At 30.8% G+C, this 24,440-nt stretch overlaps 1 protein-coding gene across 2 annotated transcripts in view; it reads left to right on the top strand.

Annotated features, from left to right (window-relative positions):
- The window catches only part of LOC129983668 (papilin-like), a 123,826-nt gene that overhangs the window by 29,009 nt on the left and 70,377 nt on the right, over positions 1–24,440 (top strand). For both annotated transcript variants that reach the window (XM_056093238.1, XM_056093237.1), the window contains exons 2-6: positions 9,122–9,185; positions 15,927–16,144; positions 18,115–18,175; positions 18,406–18,508; positions 19,890–20,023. In XM_056093238.1, the coding sequence (XP_055949213.1) occupies positions 9,122–9,185; positions 15,927–16,144; positions 18,115–18,175; positions 18,406–18,508; positions 19,890–20,023 (580 nt within the window). The remainder of the gene's footprint in view (positions 1–9,121; positions 9,186–15,926; positions 16,145–18,114; positions 18,176–18,405; positions 18,509–19,889; positions 20,024–24,440) is intronic.

The raw sequence follows: 24,440 nt of genomic DNA, 5'->3' as shown, positions 1-24,440 counted from the left end.
TTATCTGTTGGCAAGAGTATTTGGCGAGAAAGTATATTGGTATTTTAACTTAATTTTGATGCTTAAACAAAAGTTAAAAGCTTATGTCTGTTTCAATTTGTATGAGTTGGCTCTGTACAGACCAGACCGTCTGTCTTATGTCTATCAAATTTGGAAAATATATACTTTGGAGGGTATAAAAGTGATTTTCGGAGGGATTTTGAAAAAATTATCGTTTTTTAATGATATCAGATTTTTTACTGTATAATTTTTCTTTCTATATTTAACAAATTTTTTGAAATATTTTAAACATATTTTGCAACAATATATTTCATTGTTGAAAAGAAACTGAAAGCCGATCGTCCGAATATTTCATCTTGTCTTTTGTCTTAAGAATATTTTTTTATCCTATTATTGTGACCAGAATAAGAAGATTAGGTATATTTTTCCTTAGGTTTCAATATTAGGTATGCTTGTAATCAAGTATATCTAAGTAGTAGGAGAATTTACTGGTAGACTAATAGTAGTAGTAGGTTTTCATATTAGGTATGCTTGTAATCAAGTATATCTAAGTAGTAGGAGAATTTACTGGTAGACTAATAGTAGTAGTAGGTTTCAATATTAGGTATGCTTGTAATCAAGTATATCTAAGTAGTAGGAGAATTTACTGGTAGACTAATAGTAGTAGTAGGTTTCAATATTAGGTATGCTTGTAATCAAGTATATCTAAGTAGTAGGAGAATTTACTGGTAGACTAATAGTAGTAGTAGGTTTCAATATTAGGTATGCTTGTAATCAAGTATATCTAAGTAGTAGGAGAATTTACTGGTAGACTAATAGTAGTAGTAGGTTTTCATATTAGATATGCTTGTAATCAAGTATATCTAAGTAGTAGGAGAATTTACTGGTAGACTAATAGTAGTAGTAGGTTTTCATATTAGGTATGCTTGTAATCAAGTATATCTAAGTAGTAGGAGAATTTACTGGTAGACTAATAGTAGTAGTAGGTTTCAAAATTAGGTATGCTTGTAATCAAGTATATCTAAGTAGTAGGAGAATTTACTGGTAGACTAATAGTAGTAGTAGGTTTCAATGTTAGGTATGCTTGTAATCAAGTATATCTAAGTAGTAGGAGAATTTACTGGTAGACTAATAGTAGTAGTAGGTTTCAATATTAGGTATGCTTGTAATCAAGTATATCTAAGTAGTAGGAGAATTTACTGGTAGACTAATAGTAGTAGTAGGTTTTCATATTAGGTATGCTTGTAATCAAGTATATCTAAGTAGTAGGAGAATTTACTGGTAGACTAATAGTAGTAGTAGGTTTCAATATTAGGTATGCTTGTAATCAAGTATATCTAAGTAGTAGGAGAATTTACTGGTAGACTAATAGTAGTAGTAGGTTTCAATATTAGGTATGCTTGTAATCAAGTATATCTAAGTAGTAGGAGAATTTACTGGTAGACTAATAGTAGTAATAGGTTTCAATATTAGGTATGCTTGTAATCAAGTATATCTAAGTAGTAGGAGAATTTACTGGTAGACTAATAGTAGTAGTAGGTTTTCATATTAGATATGCTTGTAATCAAGTATATCTAAGTAGTAGGAGAATTTACTGGTAGACTAATAGTAGTAGTAGGTTTTCATATTAGGTATGCTTGTAATCAAGTATATCTAAGTAGTAGGAGAATTTACTGGTAGACTAATAGTAGTAGTAGGTTTTCATATTAGGTATGCTTGTAATCAAGTATATCTAAGTAGTAGGAGAAATTACTGGTAGACTAATAGTAATAGTAGGTTTCAATGTTAGGTATGCTTGTAATCAAGTATATCTAAGTAGTAGGAGAATTTACTGGTAGACTAATAGTAGTAGTAGGTTTCAATATTAGGTATGCTTGTAATCAAGTATATCTAAGTAGTAGGAGAATTTACTGGTAGACTAATAGTAGTAGTAGGTTTTCATATTAGGTATGCTTGTAATAATTGTTTCGATGCGTTTTTGTATTTATGAATGAGATATAACTTCAGAATGAAGCAATGTTGAACATTTTTTAATGCCTCCATTTTAAAATATTGCTGCTGTTACCTGTGATATAAGTGAAAAAATAAATATTATGTGCATAAAATATAGATAGAAAAACAGAAAATTGGGCAAGTGCAAAGCACAATGAAGATAAAAACAGTGTAAGGCTATTTCTCTAGTATATATTATGTAAATTAAAAGTCGCTGATACACCAAGTGTTTCATGAACTATCAACATTAAATAAAAGATTATTCTATATTTAAAGAAATACATTAAATACTAAATAATCTTGACATATAATTGCTACAACATGTGCTATAAACTGGGTTTATTTTGCTTTACTTGTATCCCTTATCTTCAAATTGTATTTTGTTGTTGTTGTTGTTGTTTTTGTTTTCATTAGGAGAAAATGGCAAGCATTTCTTTACGTAAATGATATTTAATATTAATGCTAAACAGTGGTAGGAATATTTTTATACTTTAAGTATTTTAAATATTCCTTGTGGGAAAATTTTATCATTTTTCTTGAATTTTAAAATATAAATGTGATCTAAGAAATAATTTAAATTATTTTTGTGGATTATAGAATGAACGTTCTATTAAATATTCCTTCAAATTTAATACAAAACCAGCAAAATGTTAGCCTATTGTGAAAAAAAAATTACAGCTGTTACAAAAATATTATGATACATTTTTTCTTATTTATTTAACAATATATTAAAAGAAAATGGTTCATTTCATTTTAATAACACGATTATAAATTTCTCTAACGAAAATATACTGAAGATTTAATCAAGGTTTCATGTATTATGGTTAAAAGTAAATTGCAGAAATAAAAGTAAATGTCCACTCATATAATTATGAGGAAATAAAATATATCTTTAAAAATTCTTTAATGTTACAGCAAGAATTCTCCTGCACTGCAATAACAGAAGTCTGGCTTTATTTCTTTTAATAAAGAAACTAATGTTCTAAATTCATTTCCTCTTGAAATCTTGTATTGATCTCGACTGGACTTCTGCAAACTATGGGCTCATTGTGAGATAACCGGGCTTTTTCCATAGCAAAATGTCTGCAATATGCATATTTTATTCATGGGGGGGAAAATTGCTTAAGAGCGACCGTATCAATGGGCACATCCAAGAGTGCCCTTAAAGCCATTTCTAATAAATATAATTAAATTCCCAAGAGATTTGAATCTACAATACGGGAGCTGTAATGTCAACAAAACAAAGAGGACTCCTATCACAAATTAATAAAAGCTTACATTTGGAAGTTCCGTTCTGTGCGTCATTTCTTTTTGTACTTGCATTTCTTATCAATCGAAGAAAAAAAATCGCTCTATCCATTTTCTTTGCATCATGCTCTCTTTTATTCTGACAACTCACATCCTTGCGGACTTTGAACTTTTTTTTTAGAATACATCTTCAAATGCTTTCCACAGCTTGCATACAAAATTTTATTTTTACTCATTTAATAAGTTTTAGCTGCATGTGTCTCTAAATAGAAAATTTATTTTGTGACCACCCAGTATATCTCGAAAGCTGAATGAAGTACAGCATTTAATAACATTGAAAGTAATTCGATGCAATCAATGAGTTTGAAACCATAAGTGGACTCGAAGTATGTGAACTTTTTCATTAAAAAATTAATTTAAAGCTACTATGCATTTAACTAATCTGATTAAATTTACATTGGTTTCAAGTAGCTCAACATGCTCCTTTTTTAAGAAACAAATGAAAATTTTTACCAAATGTAAAAACTAAAATCATTTTTATGTAAATTGATTATAATAATTTAATTTATTTTATTAAATGAATGAAATATAACAATATAAGAGATGGAAAATAATCCAGCATAGAAAATAATTACAACGAAATAAATTGCTTTAATTCCTTTCAGTAAGAATATTCGAATTTTTTTCTAAAATTCGAATATTCGTGGATTGTTTTTCAGTTATTTGATTTGTGTTTTTTAAGAAATAAGCAAGATTTTTAAATAAATGTATAAGATTTCTTTTTTGATAAAATTATAAAATTATTTATTAAACAGCTAAAATATTACTTAACCTGTATCAGAATGTTTACATAGTATATAAAATAATTCGGCTTTTTAAATTAATCTTTTGAACTTACTCATTTGTTCTTTCTATATTTTCATATATAAAATAATAATGCAATAAAATCTTCCCAAATATTACAAAATCAGTCGCAATAAGAATCAGCATCGCTCCTTTCATTTTCAAATACTATATTAATAGTTCTTTAAGAAATTTATTATTGGATTGATTTTATTATGTCCAAACCAATAGATTTACTCTTTTTTGCTTTTAACATGAATAATAATCTACAACCGTCTTCACATTCTTTAGTCCCTTCCTTGCCCCAATCCACATCCGTTAAAACACTTCAGAATCCCTTTCGTTCTGGTTTCAAACCTTCATACTTTTTACAATGGTTTAAAAAGAATGGCCCATTATTTTCAAACACAGAGTAAAAGCACTACTGTCACTTTTTGCATTCTAATTTTAAACGATAGTTTGTTTAGTGCATCGCCGTCAAAGAGCAGAAAAACAATTCGAATTCTGGGTCATTAACATAAAACGCGCCACCGCATTCCACTACCCACCGACCTCAGCCGAGAATAGTCCCCGTTCGCAGAAAAACCTCCTCTCAACCCTTTTTCGAATTTTCATTTTGTTCACTCGATGGCACTGATTAGATTTTTTTTGAGCTGATGAAAGGATGAGTGCTACTCGCACGTGCATGACTGTTCCTTCTTCATTTGTTTGTAACAGTGGGCAGTCGTTCAAAAAAAAAAAAAGAGAAAAACTGCTAGTTGAATTGCTAAATTTATTTGTTTCATTGACGGCAATGATCCGCTTTTAATATCTGGCAATGTCGACTTTTTTTTACTATTGATTACAAGAGACGAATTAGGTCTATTTGTGATAGGTTCTACATTAGCTTCGATGTAAAATTGCTTCCACTTTTCAGAGAAGTTTTACTCAAATGCAGAAAACGTAGTAGAATAAAACTTTACAAATACAAACGTATTTAATTCGAATTCTTTGAGAGTTCGATTCCTCCCCCCCTCCCCCAAGATTTTTATTTTGTTGTTAAAATGTTATCTTCCATTTTCATATTTATTATGGTTCATTCAATGTCAAAACTAAGAATTGCTTTTATTTCTTCACTATGTCCATTAATTGTATAGAAGTCGTATCTTCTGTCTTCAATGATCGTAAATAAAAAAAAAGCAACTTTAATTCCCTGGAGAAATTTGCTGCTGTACAGTAAATTCATTGATAAAACAACAACAAGTCTCAGATTATTTTTTTTTTTAATTTGAGCATATTCGATATAATTTATAGCAATATCTTTTAAAGTTTTATTGTGTAGTATTCAAATTGCACTTTGAGTTCCTTGCTCATTCAAATTATACGATTATCGTGATTACTTTTTGGAGGTTAATTCAGAGGATAAATTAAAGCTGCGGGCAGTTATATAAAAATAAATTTATTAGGCATGAAAATTACCATCAAGAAAACAAACACAATATAAGGTAATACTTTGAAAATTATTACAGAACACCGAATCAAAAGTATTATTAATTTATTCAAATTATTTACTTTAATTGAATTTAAGTAATTTGGAACAGAAATCTTTTTGAAAAATTCTTACAAATATACTATCCTAACTGCCATTTAAGCTGAAGATTTATCATCTTCTTTTGCTGATAATTAAAGTTTTGTTCAATCAAACTTTTACTTCTTTACCAACAGTTTTGAAGTAAACAAGCTCCTTTCACTTTTGATGATTACTGTTACTTACAAAATGATTAAAATTTCTGAAAAGTTTACATTTTATTTCCTTTCCATTCTGTATTTGTTTAAGGATGGTAATAACAGCTGAAGATAAAGGGTTTATGATTTCTTAACATCGAAAAAACAATATTTTTTAAACATTCTATTTGGTTTAGTTAAAAGGAATTTTAACTGAATATTACACCCTGCTGATTCATGGTCGTACTGATAAAACGATAAAACTGTTGTCTTTACTACTGTAAATTTTGATGACTGATGATGATAGGAAAAAATCAAAACGAGTATTCGAAATATTTATATTGTTAAAAAAGAATTTCATTAAAATGTAAAAACATTAAAGAGAACATAGACGGAAAGGTAAATGCATTCCTTACAGATAGTCACCAAAGCGATGCATAGCTGATTACAAGAGGGAGAAAAGAATTTTTAATTTTTCGAAGAGTTACGAAAGTCATTCTATGACAAGATAACACAGTATTGCACAGAGTGATAAATCATTTAAACGTACAATGTATAAGGGTATTATTTTTACTTTCTTGTCAAACACGTTTCTTTGACTATCATTGCAGTAAGACAAAATTGATTTCGTTAATGATAAAAATTTACACGGGATTGCAAGCAATACCACTAAATCTTAATGCGTAGTACAATAATAAAATATGATTCTTAATCAATCAAAATGACCTTGATTTAGATATTTATTTGTTGGACGTCATAATTTTAATTACCGTAATAAAGGCCGTGTATCAGTGTGTCTAAGTACGTTCTATCTGCCAACTAGCATATTTATATCAATTTCCTTATGACAGCTCCATTAAGTTCCATATCTGACCAGCTACTAATGAACCGTCATGGCTGCCCTTTTGAAAAAAATTTAAAATTCATGTTAACTCCATTGGTAAACTTTTAATCATAAGAGTTCACTTTTCTTTGGCGGTCAGGCGGGCTTTTAAAACCGTATTGCGTCGTGGCAAAGGGAAGTGGTGATGTAACTGTCTTCGTCGTCTGAGTTTGGCCCAGTTTCTGTCGAATCGATGCATGTTTTTTGGGAGCAATAAACACGCGCGTTTCCACTTGGAAGTTGGAGCACAATCAAAGTGTTCAGGAAGTGGGTTGTTCTATGGGTGACCGGAAGTTATAGTAGCGTTTCCTCTGCTTCCGCTTCTGATTGAAGATTTTCTTAGGTCAGGGCAAAGAGAATTCTAATTCTAGGACCCGGCAGAAGATGTCCCTGTTGTCCAACCTTCGTTTTCAATGTTAAATGAAATAATTAGCACACAGCCTCTCATTTAATCAGAGTATTTCGCAATGCTTCATCTTCAGAACAAATGGAATGAGTGGCCATAAACATGCGGAATGCTCTGAGCTGTTTGAAACAAATAACGTTTTTATTTCATATTTAAAATCCACAAATATACATAGATTTGAAACAGTAAGTTTTGAAAAAGTGTGACTTCCACGTATAGATAGATCAAAGTAAAAAAAAAAAAAAAAAAAAAAAGAACTCACTGCAACGTACCAGATGTAGGTATAAAAATTTTGAAAATAACTTATTCACAAATGTATCTTTCCTTCATGAAATGCAAAATTAAATTCTTGAGTCATTTGCTTTCTTTACGAATGCAACGAAAAAATGGTTGATGAGCTGCATTTTAAAACAAAAGGAGGTAGTGTTTATTCTGAAAGTTTACGTTTGATTCTTTTTATAGCTGAGGATCGCAGGAAACTTTTTTTTATAATAAGTTTTGTTTTTTATTTCTATTTCTTTCAAATATGAATCATATGATGAGAAATTATTATAGTTTGCCTCACAATTTTGATGACTCTTGGCTTCGTGGACCCATAAAAACCGTAAGTCACCAAACATTGAAACGATGCTTGTTCACAATTCATTCATAAATGCAATGAGCCAGATTTCCCAATGATCTAGATTTTCATCCAAACTGCAAACACAGTTCTGTTAAAGAAATGAGCATCTCTCTAATAGTGCACATATGAACGTAAATCAAGGACTAGAGGAAGGGGATTGGGCGTGTGCTCTTGACACAATAATCATAGATCATATCGAATTTAGGAAATCTAATTGCCATTTTGAATCACAAAATGGTACCTAGATTTCCATTATTGTGTTATGAAAGCAAAAGTAAATCATGCAGTATTTCGTAAGGCAAACGGAATATTTCATTTTTTGTAATTCAATACTTGATAGAGACAGACTTTTAAATCTACTTGTACAACTGCTGATAAAGAAAAAAAATAAGAAAATATTTTTTTAAAAAAATCACTATGGCCACATTTTTTTCTTGTCCAAACTCACTTCTAAAACCAATAACAACAACAAAAAATGAATAAAAAATGCAACTGAACATCTTATATTGATTTGAATGGTCCATGAAAACAATTCAAAGAAGCAGAATTTACAGTATAAAGAAAGATATTTTGCAATTTTTTCTCGTCTTCATACTAAAAACAAACATGATAAATAGTATTTTATAATGAAAGAAGACTTTAAAAACTTGAACAATCAAAGAAATTTAATTTAATTATTATTAAAAAGTAGATAAATAAGTATGTCATTTGCAAATAGCCCGATATAATGCTCTAAAAAATATAAGTCCATTTTAAAATTGAAACTGAAATTTTATTTCGTTTAGTCACATCTTTCATCCTGTTTTCTACTTCCTTTTTTCAAACTGAATGTCTGTCGCACGTAAAGAATTTTTTTAGAACCATGTTTTACTTAGCCATGTTCACTATCAGAAGAATGTAAAGCTATATTAAATTGAAAGAAAAAAAATCTCGCGACAAATTAGGAAAAAGATGGATGGAAACGAAATCTAAAGAATGACATACGACTTATTAGAATGTATTTTTTTTTTTAATTTTTATTTTTCAATCTTGTGGTCGGTCAAGTATATTTGATGCAGTAAGAATCGATTTTTTTTAATTATTATTATTATTTTACTTATATTCTTCCTTATATCCAATGTCGATTTTGGAATGCAATTGGTATACATCATTTTTTATGCGAACTATTAGCTCTATATTAGAAATTTTATTCGACATTCGAAAGCAGATTTTCTCATGAAAACAAATGGTTTTTGAAAATAGTTCGGTGCATGGAGATTTTCGATAAATGGAGGTACGATTGCATTCTATTTGAGTAATGTGATGAAAAAGTTTATATCTATCAAATAGTTATTTTTAATCCATGCATTTTCAGAATCAATAGTTCTCGATTTATTCTTGGTTTTTAATGTATATTAATGAAAAACTATTTTTTTTTCTTCAGGTTTCTGTCGCTGATCTGTGCTTTTATTACATTCCTGCAGAGCTTAGACACTGCCGCAGCATTAGTAAGTATTTTTTAATAAGCAAAGCTTTCTTTCAAAATTGCTTCACTTCAGATTACTTGAAAGAGTATTAAATATCAAAACCCTATTTTTATATCAAAAGCTTGATTTCAAAGTTGCTAAAATTAATTACTTGAAAGAGAATTAAAAATCAAAAACATACTTTTGAAGATATTTTTATCTACGCATTTAGAATTTTCTCTATACTTATCATGGCAATTGTTTTTAAAATTTTAGCGATTGTGGGTCGGGACTTTGCTTTGAAAAAAGCATTTGAAACAATAAATTTAAAATCGATGTTTCCACCATATTAATTTGTTTAAAAAAATTTATATTATAGAAACTAGTTAGGAAAATTGCTTACATGGAAAATGTTTTGAAAGCACGAAAAAAATGACAATTATTTATGTGGTATGTTTTATGAGACCAAAAAAAAAAAATTCATTTAAGATTAACTGTAACTTAACTGTACGCTTAACAATTCTTTTTACAATAATTAAGATTGACGGTACTTATTTGCACTTTATTTGAAGGAAGGTGAAATGCCTGCATCTGCCACTGAGTTTGTGAATATTTCGATGATGAATTAAAAATCTAATTCTGTTGAAAAAGGGAAATGAAAACTATTTGCTAATAAGCAAACTGCAAAGATTTTTTTTTAAGTTTTTCTAACTTGACCTCATATGTTGGTTATGTTTTATTCTTAATTCGGCTATTTTTATTTCTTCCTCCCTGATAGTATGAGTGACTGCATTCTTCTTTCTGTAACGATATTTGCATAACTCCCTTCTCATATAAAAAAAAAGCTTTCATTCTTGCTGTGTTAAAGAAAACAAATATGCAAAGCTTATTTGAAGTTAATATTCAAAGGTAGCAATTTTTTTCATTATAATAATAAAATGGGCAAAAATACGAGTGTGAGTAACAGATGGAAATTGTTCTGAATTCCATCACAACAACAAAAAGAATTAAAAATGAATTCCCATAGTTCATTAAATGAAAGGAAAAACTTCGAGGAAAAAAATTTTATATCATTGAAAAATTTATTTTTGCATTTTAAAGTAGCATAAAAATGATCTCTGATGGATAATATTTGTAGAAGTTGTCAAGAAAAACGTCAACATTTCAGTTCATTTTGAATGAATCAAATTTTTTGAAAAAAATTTCTTTGTGAGTATCTGTTATTTAAGAAATAGTTTCATGTCATACAGGATAGCTTCAGATCCAAATGTCGCTCCTTTTAAGCATTCTGTGCGTTAAGTTTCACTCTACAAATTGGGATTTTTGCTGTACGCAAGTTATGAAAAATATGCGAACTTAAAAACGTTATTACCTGGAAATTTTGATTCCGATCCTGTTTTTAAAAATGAAACCTTTATTGTTTGCTAATAATAAAAACAAATGATTCCACTGTTAAAAATGAAAAAAAAAAAAAAAAAAAATGCGCATTCTAGATATGAATTTGAAAAAAAAGTTAGTTGCTCCATTTAAACTGTTGGCTGCTACTTAAGAAAAGAGTTTCAAAGAGGTCAAGAAGTTCTGAAAACGTGAACTTGAGGCGGCACTTTCAGGTGCTAATAAAAGTGATGATAAAGGTACCCCTGTTTCTTGAAAGGTTACGAAGCAATGTTTTTAAATGCCAATAAACATCTTCAATGCAAAATGTTTTTTTTTTTTTTCATTATTTTATTTCACATCTTACATTGGAGTGGCAAAAGTTTCCAAAGGAAAATATCCATTCGAAGTTTTTTCTACATAATTATATAACAAGGAAGAAATGTTATGAAACGCGGTTTGAAAATATCTTGAAAGATATTATTTCTGTTGCAGTGATTCGTTTCCCAAATGGAGCACCTCGACAGTTGGAAGCACAACGTTGTACGAATAGTCGCCAATAAAGAAAAAAAAAATGGTTAAATATATGCTGACAATATTTTTATGTCAGAATATCAATCTTAAATTGATATTAATAGAGCAGGCAGCTTTATACTAATTTTAAAGCATTTCCAGAAATGGAAATAATCCCACGATGCTCTATTCAATGAAATTTGATATAATGATTTTGAAATAATGGTACAATATGAGGGCATATTACTTACTAAAAGATTAAATCAAAATGAATGTTCTTTTAAGCATGCATCTCTATAGTTTGAAAAGCAATTTTGTCTTAATACTCGTTATTTATGAAAGGAAAAATGCGGATTTTAAAATTTATATGAAGACAATATTTTGGATCAGTAGAATATCCTTTCGGATTTAATATGTAAACAATTTGACCTAAAATTTAAAAGATTTGCCTCGGATGCAATCCATTCACCCTACAGTATATGGAGTCGTCTTTATTTCTGTGCAGCACATTATATCGCTGCACGGTGTCATGTCATTCCAAAAGCGAAATGAAATCGGAAAAAAATACGAATAGTTTGTGTCATAAATAGTTTCTCTCTTGCGTTTATCAGTTAATTCTGCAACGAAGTGTATTTTTCATTCCAGTCAAGGCTGCCGCGAAAGAAAGGCGAAGGTCGCCACTCTTTCCGGCCATCTGAAATGCTAATCAGCTGCCCCGCGCGCGACGCGAAACTCTTTCTAAACTTAATCTAATTGGCATTCACTTCATCCCCCACAAATAGGTTTTCTTTTTTTAAAATTCCTCCAGAGCAAGATGCTTAATGGCATAGAAGATTTCATTTTTGAATGACTTTTTGAAGAAGACTCATTTCCGAAACAAAACAATCAGAAACGATATTTAATGGCGGAAGAATGGCTCACAAGAACTGCTAGACTCAAGTTGTCCCCTGAACTTTGTACTTTCTTCTGAGTTCATTCCGAAATGATATTTCAAAGATTCAGAAATGATTCATAATCAAGAATGAGAAACTGACATCGTATCGGGAATTTTATATCTAAGAATGAAGCAGGTGGCGCACTTTTTCAGGTTCGCTACTCAGCTAAATTTTTTTCGCGCGTGTGAAAATAAACTTAGATTATATATATTTCACTCACATCCTAACCAAGTAGAATTCTGGAATGTCGCACATGTACATGTATTTCAGATGAAAATAAACTAGTTTTAATAATGGTAATGATATGTAATATAATAAGATGAAAAGGATGTATTTTTAGAACTTTCTTGTGAATTCATTCATCACTTTTAATCAACGACACATTTAGACATCTTGAGCTCTTCGGCAAAACTCATTCAACTGGACGATTTATTTTCATATTTTAGCGCAACTTAAATGAACCTACATGTTATTGATTTATTTTAGGTTTACTCTTTTTTTATTTAAATGAAAATATATAAGCTTTATTTATTTATTATGATTGATGAAAATGCGGCATCTTCTTTTGTATGCAATACTGTCTGGTACCCGGCGCTATGCTGGCGAGATTAAATAATTTTGGGAATATCGTTTGAAATTTGAAATAGCTGTATCGTTTCATTAGGAATGATATTTATTTTCTTTCCGACAATGAGTACATTCACTGAAATGGAATGACATAAAAAGGAGAAATATAAAAAACATTTATTCTATTTTTTTTTATTTCATTAGTCAACTGCTTTAGGATATTTTTTTTTTTTTTTTCATCATCAGCAAAAACAAATACATTTCTTGGCTTTCCGACTGACGCATACAACTAACCATATGAGAAACATGGATTTTTTTAGGTTCAATCTTCACACTTGAAGTGATTGACCTTGCGCCTTGTGGATGGTTATCGAGAATGCAAGTCAAATGGGGAGCTGCAGTCGTTTGAAATCAAAAGGAATGTCGGTGGGAATAACGGGAATGCTTCGAATGAGCACATCTTCTCCAATCGACTTTCCATTAAAAATAGTTGTCTCGATGCCTGCCGCACGCTGGTCTTCTGATTCTGATGCGCGTGATCGAGTAGCACATAAACGTTGCCTTTCGATTCTTGTCGCATGTTGATTCTGAGATTCTGCAGCAGGTGAATTTGCAATTCGTAAACGATCTGCTTCATTGCTCGCTTGTCGTTCCTCTTTGTTGCAGAAGCTCGAATTTGCTTATTTCTATGCGCTGTGCTGGTAGATCTACAAAGTGACGAACGTTTGGGAGGCATATTTTTTGAAAAGCAATGAATACTACGCTTGTATAACCGAAATATCGTTTGTCGATTCAATGAATGAATAGAAAAATGAATGTTTGCACTGAAAAAGGCCCATTATATGTCAATTACTTGACAGGCATCGATAATAATAATTATATTTTGTATGTGTGAGATAAACTGTGAATAATATGTGCGGTTCACCGCAGTCAAAATAGTGTGCACGCAGAATGACAATATCTTCTGAAGATGACTATTCATGAATGAAAAGAAAAAAATGAGCGCTTGCATGAAATATTTTCGATTTTATTTCATTCATATGGAATGGCATCGAGGATAATAATTTTATTTTGTTGGATATATATGCGATTCATTCCAAATGACGTTTGCCGTTTATTCTTTGTCTTTTGTTGATTGTCAATTTCAAAATAATGTTGAATCATAGAAACGTATGAAATGATTTGTTTGTGAATTTTATTGTGTTCAAAATAAATGCCAATAATTGTACTATGCCCATAACCTTCGCGCAAATGCAAGCAATAGAATTGGCAAAGTTTTGTTGCAATCGGATGAACGGAGCAGCAGCACATAAAATACTAACAAACAAAAATTCATTTTTGTATATTAGATTACTGAAACAGAAACTCAGTAATCATAAATACTAGAAGAAATAAATAAATGAATATAATGAAACAGACTACAATGACCAATAAATATATTTGAGAAAGTGCTTACATTATCCTAATATGTTATGATCAGCAGAACTTGCAATTTCCCGAATTGCTTATAAGACAACTAGGTTAAAAGTATTTTTTAATTTGCTTAATGTCTCTCTCCGCCCAGCGCCTCTAGACAGCTCCAAGTCTGGTTAGTTGGAAATTCACCAGTGCATTTTATTAGATTTTGATTCCATATGGAAGAATACATTTAAAGCGAAACAAAAAAAAAGTATTATAAGTTTTCTCAATAGCCTATGATAATAAATTTTGAAATATATCAATTTTCTAGGTAGAAAATAATTAGGTGAAAAAAGAAGAAAAGTTAAAATAATTTTTAGAAACAAGTTTTTATTAATATTCTAAATGATAGAAAATATTTTTTATCGAGAATTTGAAAGTCAAAATAAGATTGTAAAATCCTGACATGTTGTAAAAAACCTATAAACCAGCTAAATTGCAATAAATGTCAGATGTGTATTAGTCTCATTCTCGTTTTTTTTTATATAAAATGTTGTCCTCTAATTAACAGAAAAATTATTTTTTGAACTGACTACTGATATTGGAAAGTTGCTAATTTGAAAAACTCTTTAAATAAAGTTGCATCCCTTTTTATGGCAATTAAAATCAAGTTTCAAGATACATAAAACTGTTGGAAAGCTGTTTGCTGAAATTTATGTGGCTCTTTTTTTCGATTTATTATAAATCTCTTTGACTGACAGCAAAAAATCATGATGTTTCAAAGATCTTCCTTCAAACCACGCCTAAATGGCTGTGAGCCGCAAGTCCAACAAACAAACATGCTTAATGCAACGCCTCGTTGACTTGGCATCCGCAGGAGAGGCTTTCGGAGATTTTGCGAATACAGAATTCTTTTTTTCTTAACTTATACACTTCTTTCGGGATCAGCAAAACGTTTTAAAAATCTGAATGATAGAGTATATGAAATCGATGAGCAGTTACTAATTTACTTTTCCACTGCTTTGTTATCGCCATTTCGAAGTGCAAATAATTTCGCATTTCCTGGAGATTTTTTTTTTTTTTTTTTACTAAAATAATCTAATACGATATTCAAAAAAGCAAATATTAAGATGTAACTCGTTATGCTTCTTAGGGATATTATTACATTTCTGGTCTTGTAAGTTTAATCTTCAGGTTTTAATATAAATGATTTGAGGTATGAAGTCATGAAGGTTCTACTTTCAGGCCTTTAAAAGGATTAAAAAATAAAGATTTGTAAAGTTTATTTCCATTAATGAGATTTCCCCTCATTAAACTTGAAACCAAATAAGAAAACGGGGTTTTAATGAATGATGATTTCAAACGCTCATCAAGCACTCAGCGAATAGAAGAATATCATCATCGAAGATCATGATTCAGTAGAAAAAGGTTATGAATGCTACCTACGGTTTTAAACAAGACTATTCAAAAACTGGCACATTTATATGGAATTGAAACTGCTTGCTTCGATTAAGTAGGTTTCTTCAAACTGTCAAGCAAAGGGCAGATTTGGGACAATATCTCTTACAGGATTTCAACCTAATAGTATAGACGGACTTCTATCTCAGATAGTACTTAGACGCTCTGTGTTTTTTTTAAAAATCAAATTCATGAAAATTGCTTTTTTTTTTTATCTTTAGTGTATATTGTACATGCTGATAAATTACATGGATAAAATTCTAAATTATTTTTGAATTTTCGTCAATTGTTAATGTTTTGAAGTCCAATCAGCATAAGAAAAATATTCTCTCCTTGTAAAGCGGGCAAAAATAGAGTATCTCTAGTATCATAAAACAATGGTAACCAAGCTTTCTCTTTAGCCAAGCACATTGTCTTGTAGTATAAAATAGAAAATAAAAGATATCCTTTCCGTCCTGCAATTACAATTTTAGAAGCATTTCTTTTACATGAATAACCTTTTAAAATGCCATCACATTCATATCTTTCGAATTTTCAGACGCCCTTGAAAAGCCGGTCGCTTGTGAGGAATCGCCGACAAGTGTACTTAACAGACCTACAGCCTGGAGCAAGCTATCCAAACAGGAGCGTCGTCATTCAGCAAAGTCAGAGGGTCCCCGAGTACGGTCCCTGGGGGCCATGGACTGAAAGCAGCCCCTGCTCAAGATCCTGTGGTGGAGGAATAGCTTATCAAGACAGAATATGCTTGGATGTGAGGTAAACTACTTTTTCAAGGTTTTTTTTGGGGGGGGGAGAGGGGGCCATGTTATTGTAGAAATTTTTATAAAATGGGACATATTATTTACGTTGTATTTTAATTTGTATTGAAACCAATGCTGGAAATAACTGACAACCACTGAAGAGAAGAAACTTTTTTGAAATTTTAACTTCGATTTATTTCACTGTGGTAAGCATTTTATGACAAGAAGCGACGATAAAACGGACCTCCTTCTACGTCGGAATACAAGTAAAAAAAAAAAAAAAAAAAAAAAAAAACAGAAATTTTTACCTTCGGTGATATTACTGTGAGATTTTGACAGGGATTTCCTTGACATGTGTCGATTTAGGAAAGGGAATCTTAGATATCTTTAAAAGAAATCGTAAGCATTAAGGATTTTTATCCCTTCACTCGGAGTTAGAGGAAAATCTGAAACCAGCCATTTTATAGAGAGCGTGCAGAATCAGTTAACCCTTATCGTGGCAAGATTGCTTTTTTGAAGGAAAAAAAAAATTATATAGGTAGCTTCTTTACGCTATAAAAAACATCAAAAAATAAATATAAAAAAATCGTGTAATAAAAATCGTTTCATAAAACTAAGTTAAAAATTATTTTCTAGTGGTAGTATATTTTTATAAAGTTGTATGTATGGTATACTATACAAAATGAACATAAGGGTTAAATAAAAAGTAGGAAGTGTACATTTCCTACTTTTCTTGATTTCCTTATCCTAATTTCCTGATCCATAGAAATGGATCTGGAAATAAGAGAACATTTTAGAATAAAAAGTCAATAGGGGCTAAATGAACATAAAAATTAGGAAATGAATGAAATCAAATGGCTAAAAGCAAAACTTGTGAACTCAGTTCGTAATGAAGCTAGCGAAAATGACAACGCTGCTATTAAAAGTTATATCATAGCTGTGTTTAAGATAAACATCGTTAAAAAAATAGCTCGCAGAAACAATGAATGGGTTCTGGTTTGGTGTTTAGTTGTGGTAATATAAATGTAGCAAAGACAGTTACGATTTTTTTCTTAGTTAAGTTTATTAATTGCTTATTTATTAATTGCCATGGGTTTGATAATAATTTCTATCTCATTTACTAACAATTATGCTTATTATCTTCTTAATTTCAGATGTTTTTCATTTTATGAATTCAATTTTGAAATAACACGAAGACTATTTTGGGAATAAACTTGTGATTTTGAAACTAGGTAAGATGGCGGAGATCCCATTTAAGACAGTATACCTGATTTCAAATTTCGGGAGAACATTGGAAGGAGCATTTGGCTCTTCGCTTCAACTGTGACTTGCAACAGGCTCATTTATAAGACATATTCACAATGAGCTCCTGTTTTTAATCTGAAGCACTTCGATTTCGTAGCCGAGATTTCGCTACCAACTGCTATGGCCTGCAATAAGTTAGGCTTCATACGATTCAGTTATTAATGATTACTTCAACTGAAAATATAAAAAAGCAAGCATAGAGTTCGGGTAATTTTATTGTTTGGGATATAGACATCACTGGTATTTCAGCTGTAAGGGAAAAGGAAATAACCATTACACAGTACAATAATCAGTATAGTGCACAATATGCTGTAAAGGATATTAATGTCAAAAAATATTTATCATGATGTCATGTATGGGTACACAAATAGGTGCCTTAAGCCTATTAATACTTCACATGTAAAACACAAACCACTTTTTTTCGCTTGTTTCGTTTAGTGCGTTACTATACCGAGTGATCTTTCATCAAACTACCATCCATTCTACAGGAAACAGGAGAGCGCAACCATGATTTCTGAAAATGCGATTTTCTTCATGGATCCGCAGAAAGTCTGAATATTTAATCTGTCTAAATTATTTCAATATTTTTGTAGTTTTGAAAATATATATGCTAGTGCATTTCCCAAATTTGTATGTTAAATGTGATAGAAAAATGATGATTGAATTTTTCTTCTCCTATAGAGCGGACGGACGACATAGTTGCATTGGTGCATCAAGAAGATATTTTTCTTGCAATGTGGATGTAAGTGCCTTTATATTAAGCTAACGAATCGCATTTTCTAATGATCAAACAATTATATTTTTCCATAAAAATTTATCGGAATTTTGTTTAAATGTTTATATTCTAATTATATATATATGTTTATATTATTATATATATATATACATATATTACTATTTGTAATATATGTATATATATATATAAATGTATGCCTTTCTGTTTAATAATGACATATTTTTCATCTGATACAGGATTGCCCGCCAAATTCTAAGGACTTTAGAGCAGAGCAGTGCGCAAGGTTTAACTCTGTGCAGTATAAAGGAAAATATTACAGCTGGATACCATATTACAGTCGTAAGTTTATAAGAAATTAACAATCGACATAATTTGATAAAGATTTAAAGTAACACCGCCTTGAGCAGCGCATCTCCCTTATATGTGAAAACCTCACGTCCCCAGAGATATACAAGTGATCGAGAATTTTTTAAAAGATATTTTCTTTCTGTTATAATTCTCGACGTTCGTTTTCTTTTATTTCTCCTTCCGCAGCAAACGAATTTCTTCTTCAAAAATGTTATTATTCTGCTTCTTAGTTTTCACGGGCAGCTAACTCTATGCATTGATTGCGGGGGAGAAACATACAAATTGGCATACGGGCAGTTATTGGCTTTGGAATTTACTTCAGTTCTAGTCTTCGGCCCATTTTCGAGGTTTAAGTATTCTGTGAAAAACGCTGTGCATTTCAATGAAAATTTAGATAAAGAGAAAGTCATTCTTCTTTCAGCAAAATAATTCAAAGATCATATGTTTGGAATACAAAATTTTGGATTCAATCCATTGATGGATAATGAGCAAAATTTAAAAAAAAGATATCACGGAAGGATTTCATCGAATTATCCATTTGCAAATGTAATTTAAAGACATTTCTGAATTATATGTGAAAGAAAATTAATCTGGTAATTCTTAGTTTCTTTCCTTTTAACAGATAGTTTATAGTTCGAAGTAATACATCTTTCAATTTCAAAGGAATGGTACAATAATATTATTGAATCCAGTTTCTTTGCAATTCATTTTTGCTTTAATTTAAAGTTCTGTTGAATCTAATTTAATAAATTATTTTAAATTATTCATCGCCCAGTTCCTTTAATACTGTGTATTTTTATTCATTCTTTTAGCAATTCATCGAATCTTGAAACATTCACTTCAAAATATGTGCAGCTATGCAGTGAAGACATTTTTCCAAAATGGAACATAAAAATCTAATGGTTTCCATCAACATTATGGAAAATAAACTAATGTTACTTTCTTTCAAATCTGTTATTTACTGCGTATTTTTATATTTTATATGTCATTTCGTACATTTTGTTGCAGTTACTGACTCTAAATTCATCAAATAGTAGCTGATTTCCCAAATACATACCTGCATCCTTATGTAGACCTTTTAAATCAGTTCGATTGACGACAATTGCTAAAATTTATCAAATGAGATAATAAATTTTTTCTTCGGAAATAATATATTTTGTAAGCAGCTTATTTCTTAATAAGCTATTTACAAATAGCTATTTTCTTAATTTAGGAATGTATTGCAAAGAAAATCTAATTTATCTCTGATACAATGTCGCCTTTTTTCCCCTTGATTTGAAAAGTAGTTACATGCAGTGAAAAATTTCACAATTTTATTGCTCTCCAAAATAAAATGTGATGAATTCAAGTTTTTCATGTTTCTGTACTCTAGCTCAAGCTCCGTGCGAGCTGAACTGCATGCCAAAGGGTGGCAAATTCTACGCCAGGCTCGACATCCGAGTGATCGACGGAACGCGATGCAGGGACGACGGATCTTTCGATGTGTGTGTGGATGGACAATGCATGGTAAAAATATTTCTCCAATAGAAAATCAGATTTTCTAGAACACATAGCTCATTGATATTTGAATGACTTACTTGTTCTAATGGAAATTATCAGATCATTTTAAATCAAATTTCAATAATGCAACACATAGCAACTGTGTTTAACCACGCATGTGCACGAATTTATTTGATTATCTCCATGTCATTTTTTAAATTAAACATTCAGCAAAACGGTATCATTTTGATGAAAAGTTTGAATCATTATAAAAATGTCAACTTTTGCAGATTCAATATGGAATAATATTTTCTAAAATCTTGTTTTCTAAAATCTCATGCTAACTTTTAAGAATGGTAACAATGGAATCATTTATAGAAATACGTTATTTTTTTCAATAGAACATAGGGTAATAACCTGAAACGTAAAACCCCAATCGGAAGTGTTTTTTCGATAGTAGCGTACGAAACCCCAGATATAGCACAGATTTAATAGGAAAATAATTTAGAATGATACAACAGTTCAGTTATATGAACAGCAAATTACAAATCGTATGTAGTTTTACTGATACAATATAACAAATAAGACGCAGTCTAAACAACACATTTTTGTAGTATTGAATTTAATATCCAACAGATTTGCAGTCCGAGGTAATGCATATTCCGAAAGGTGTTTTTTTTTTATGTAATTGTTTCGTTTGGTTATAGTAAATGTGTATCCCACATAGTATATCTTATATTGTTTATCCAACACATGTTTACTTATTTAACTGACAAAGCACTCCCATTTGCATTTGCCCTTTGAGTCTTTGATTCTACATCCAATTGTAAAAATAACTGCCTTATGTTCGCTTGCTATGATCTTAATAGAATGCCTATAATGACCGTAGAAGTGGACAAAAACAATAATCTTAAAAGAGATGCAAGAACCAAATTTAATTCCTGATGTTCAGAAAATTAATTTTCCATTTCCACAAAAAAGACAAATATTTTTTTTCAGCAAAATGACGAGAGGTTCCAAAAGTCACATGGAACGGATACACCATCAAGAAAGCCAAATCTCTTATATTGATAATTAATTTAACAGGCTCGAACATACAGAAAGTCTTTGAAATCAAAGCCCTAAAAATATATCTATCTGCACATGAAGAATATCTCAGAAATACAGAGAAACTCTTTATAAACGGTTGTTGAGAGAATGTTGGTCCATAATTCTTCAGAGTAGTATTTAAGCTTAATATGCAGAATGATGGGGAGATTTTCTTCCATTCAGAGTTTATTTCCGCCCTACATATCTAGAGCATATCGCACAACTCCAACGGTAGCTCTGCAAATCATATTTGGCATTTTATCCCAGAACATGCAGTTACAGTTTGAAACTAGACTAATAGCAATAGGGCACCTAAGAGTCCCTCTTGTCCCTAATATAAGAAAGATATAACTAAAAGACCTGAAGAGGAAGGCAAGTGACCGATTTATTCATCCTTTAAGGCATCTTCATCTCAACAGGACCTCATTGGCAAATGAAGTATTAAACTTAGCTCAAATGTATATCATTGATATTTTCACAGGTGGCTCGAAAACAGAGCATGACATTGGATTCGTGTTTTGTGTTGATCAATAACATCTTGTCCTGCGACTCGTTTATTTGAATGAATGGGACACAATACCAATTTTTCAAGTTGAATTCACCAAATTTAACTAAATATTTTAATTTGAATTCTCAATTTCCAAACAACAGCACCTATACATGTTGAAAATAAAGTAAATATCATTGTATACATTGATTTAAAAAAATACAAAATAAACAGTGCGAAAACTTTTTATCATATTCCATTCAAATCCAACAATGAAAGTCTCATGGTATTTTTACCATGTATTGCTCATGTAAGCAACATAGGCAATAAAAAAAGCATATCAACTGGTGAAAGAGCAACTTTATATGCAATCAAAGCTTCCTAAACCACAAGTAAAAGAGCTCCACCGAAAAAAACATGTTAGAGGGATGGCAAAGTTCTTGAAGAAACGGTGATACAGACCCTAGTTAATCTTCGTCTTAAGAAAGGGATCAGAGAGGATATCCTATTATTCTCGTTACACTGCCTTTTCACTAATGACTCGAAAAATTTCAGCCTGTCGGACAGTGGACAGTGCAATCTCCACTTTATTACGCTACGGAGTGAATCCTCACAGTCTCATGACACATGAAAAAACTAGCACCAAGCCAGCCTCGAACAAAAATGGCTGAAAAGGTTCGGCAACAACTTCTTCTCCGGACCCAAAAAAAAAAAAAAAAAAAAAAAAAAAAAAAAATCAGAAGTAAAGAAGTCTTCCTCCCTCCCTAACCTCGAGCATCAAGTGTCAAGAATTCACTGACCATTGAAAAAAATACTACTACCACAATTTATTTGCATCTATAATTATTTTTGTAAAAAGATTTTCTTTCTTTGTAATCATTAAGAAACTTGTATTATAATTTTTTTCACTGCCTTTCCGTCTGCCATGACATGATAACAAATGCAAAATTATAGTTAACGATTAATATATTGTTATCGCCTTTTTTATATGATTCCAAACTCTATAAATGCTTATTTCCGTTCTATTTTCTTTAAATATTCTTTTTTAATAAAATTTCTTTGCCATATCCTCAAACCGTTCAGTGATCAGAATCGTTCCGTTCACACAGCTATGAGACGGCGTTCTGTGCAGTAATGCTCTTAAAATGTGTTCAATGATTTTAGAAACAGCTTGCATATCAGAAATATACCTACTATACTACTGCGGCATGTGGAAACGGCTTTGCAATTAAGATGCATGGAGTGCATAGCTGTATCTCCTACGAGAGGTCAGCAGTGGCCATTGAATGCGATTTGTTTTTCAGTCGTGTTCATTAGGTCTTTACCACGATTGTAGCCTGTACTGTCACAACGACGGTCTTTCAATTGAATTCCGAATTAGGCGGGGGCATTTCTTCAATGTTATATCAAATTCGCGTTTCTATGATTTCATTACATGCACAGCTTAATTTAGTTTAGTTTAGTTGTATTAACGTCCCTTTTAAAGCCATACTAAGGCTATTTTGGGATGGACCTCGTCATTTTGAACCACGGAAACCTGAGTTGGTCTCACCTCCCCAAACTTCCACACCACACCAGCGGGAGAACGTTTGTCCCAGACGGATTTAACGTGCACCAAACCTGCTTACACAACGGTGGAATCGGGTCTCGATTCTAAAATCCTTCGGTTCCGAAGCCAAGGCCTCACCACCAGGCCACTGTGGCCTTACACTAACAGATATCTGCGTTTAGAAAAGCGAGCTTCCAACTGCCCAAATTATGGTGGAGTCATCTTAACTGTCCATATTTTATAAAATCCTAAGTTTAAATTTTTATCTTTCCATATCAATCTTATCATGTGTTTTAAATTTTGAAGACTTAGTGGGTGAAAAACGATACTCTAAAGCTTTTGATTTTCTCAAAGCCATTGGTTCTTTTAATGCATCTGAAATTTTACTTTTCGCAATGGTTTGTTTTATTATTTAAAAAACAGTGCATTCTTTTTATGCCCCATAAGTAATTATTTTACATTTTCTCTGTCCGACTTTGTTTTTGAAATAGTGTAATTTTTATCTCTCAATAATCCTTGCAGTGCCTTCTGGACCTTATCCCAAAATACCTCACCATATTAATGTTCTGATTTCTTTTCATTTTTTTATTTTAGCTTATTAATTTAATATTTGAGAAGTGGTACCTCAAGATTTTTTTTCACACATTTTTTTAATTCATAGGATAGGATTTAAATTATTTCTATATAATTATATTAAATGCGAGCTACAGCATCTATAAATTAATTATGAATATCTTTTTCGATCTTTATTTTCTTTTGTTTGGATTTATATTTGAGAAGTGGTACCTCAAGATTTTTTCGCAAATGTTTTAAATTTATAGAAAAGGATTTAAATTGTATCTATATAATTACATTAAATGCGAGCTACAATATCTACAAATTCACAGTGCATGTCATTTTAATTTCTTTTTTTTTCGGATTTTTATTACTTGTGTTAAAAAAACGATTTTAGGCTCAGCTGTCTCACAAAACTAAACAACTAAAAAAATTGCTGAAGTTCTCAAAATCCCACTGGTATAATTTCAAAACAGAACACGTATCGAAATAAACTTCGCTCTTTCATTCTTGATCATTGATATCTATGTTTAAGAATCAATTCCTTAACTGATAACTTTTTTTCTTCGGTTCGTTTTTATTTTATAAAGTCAATTGTCTCATAATAAACATCTCTTGTAACTTATTTAAAATTTAATTTTTTCTGATCGGCCGTCACATTTTTCATTAGAAAATGGAACAAAAATTTACAATTTCACCTCCACACTCAAGACAGTAAAAATATCATTGTTGTAATAAATTCCTGATCCATCCAGCACCAACAG

Source organism: Argiope bruennichi, chromosome 9 (genome assembly GCF_947563725.1).
Source record: "Argiope bruennichi chromosome 9, qqArgBrue1.1, whole genome shotgun sequence".
NCBI lineage: Eukaryota > Metazoa > Arthropoda > Arachnida > Araneae > Araneidae > Argiope > Argiope bruennichi.
The sequence above is the reverse complement of the archived record's forward strand: the minus strand, read 5'-3'. Positions and strand labels throughout refer to the sequence as shown.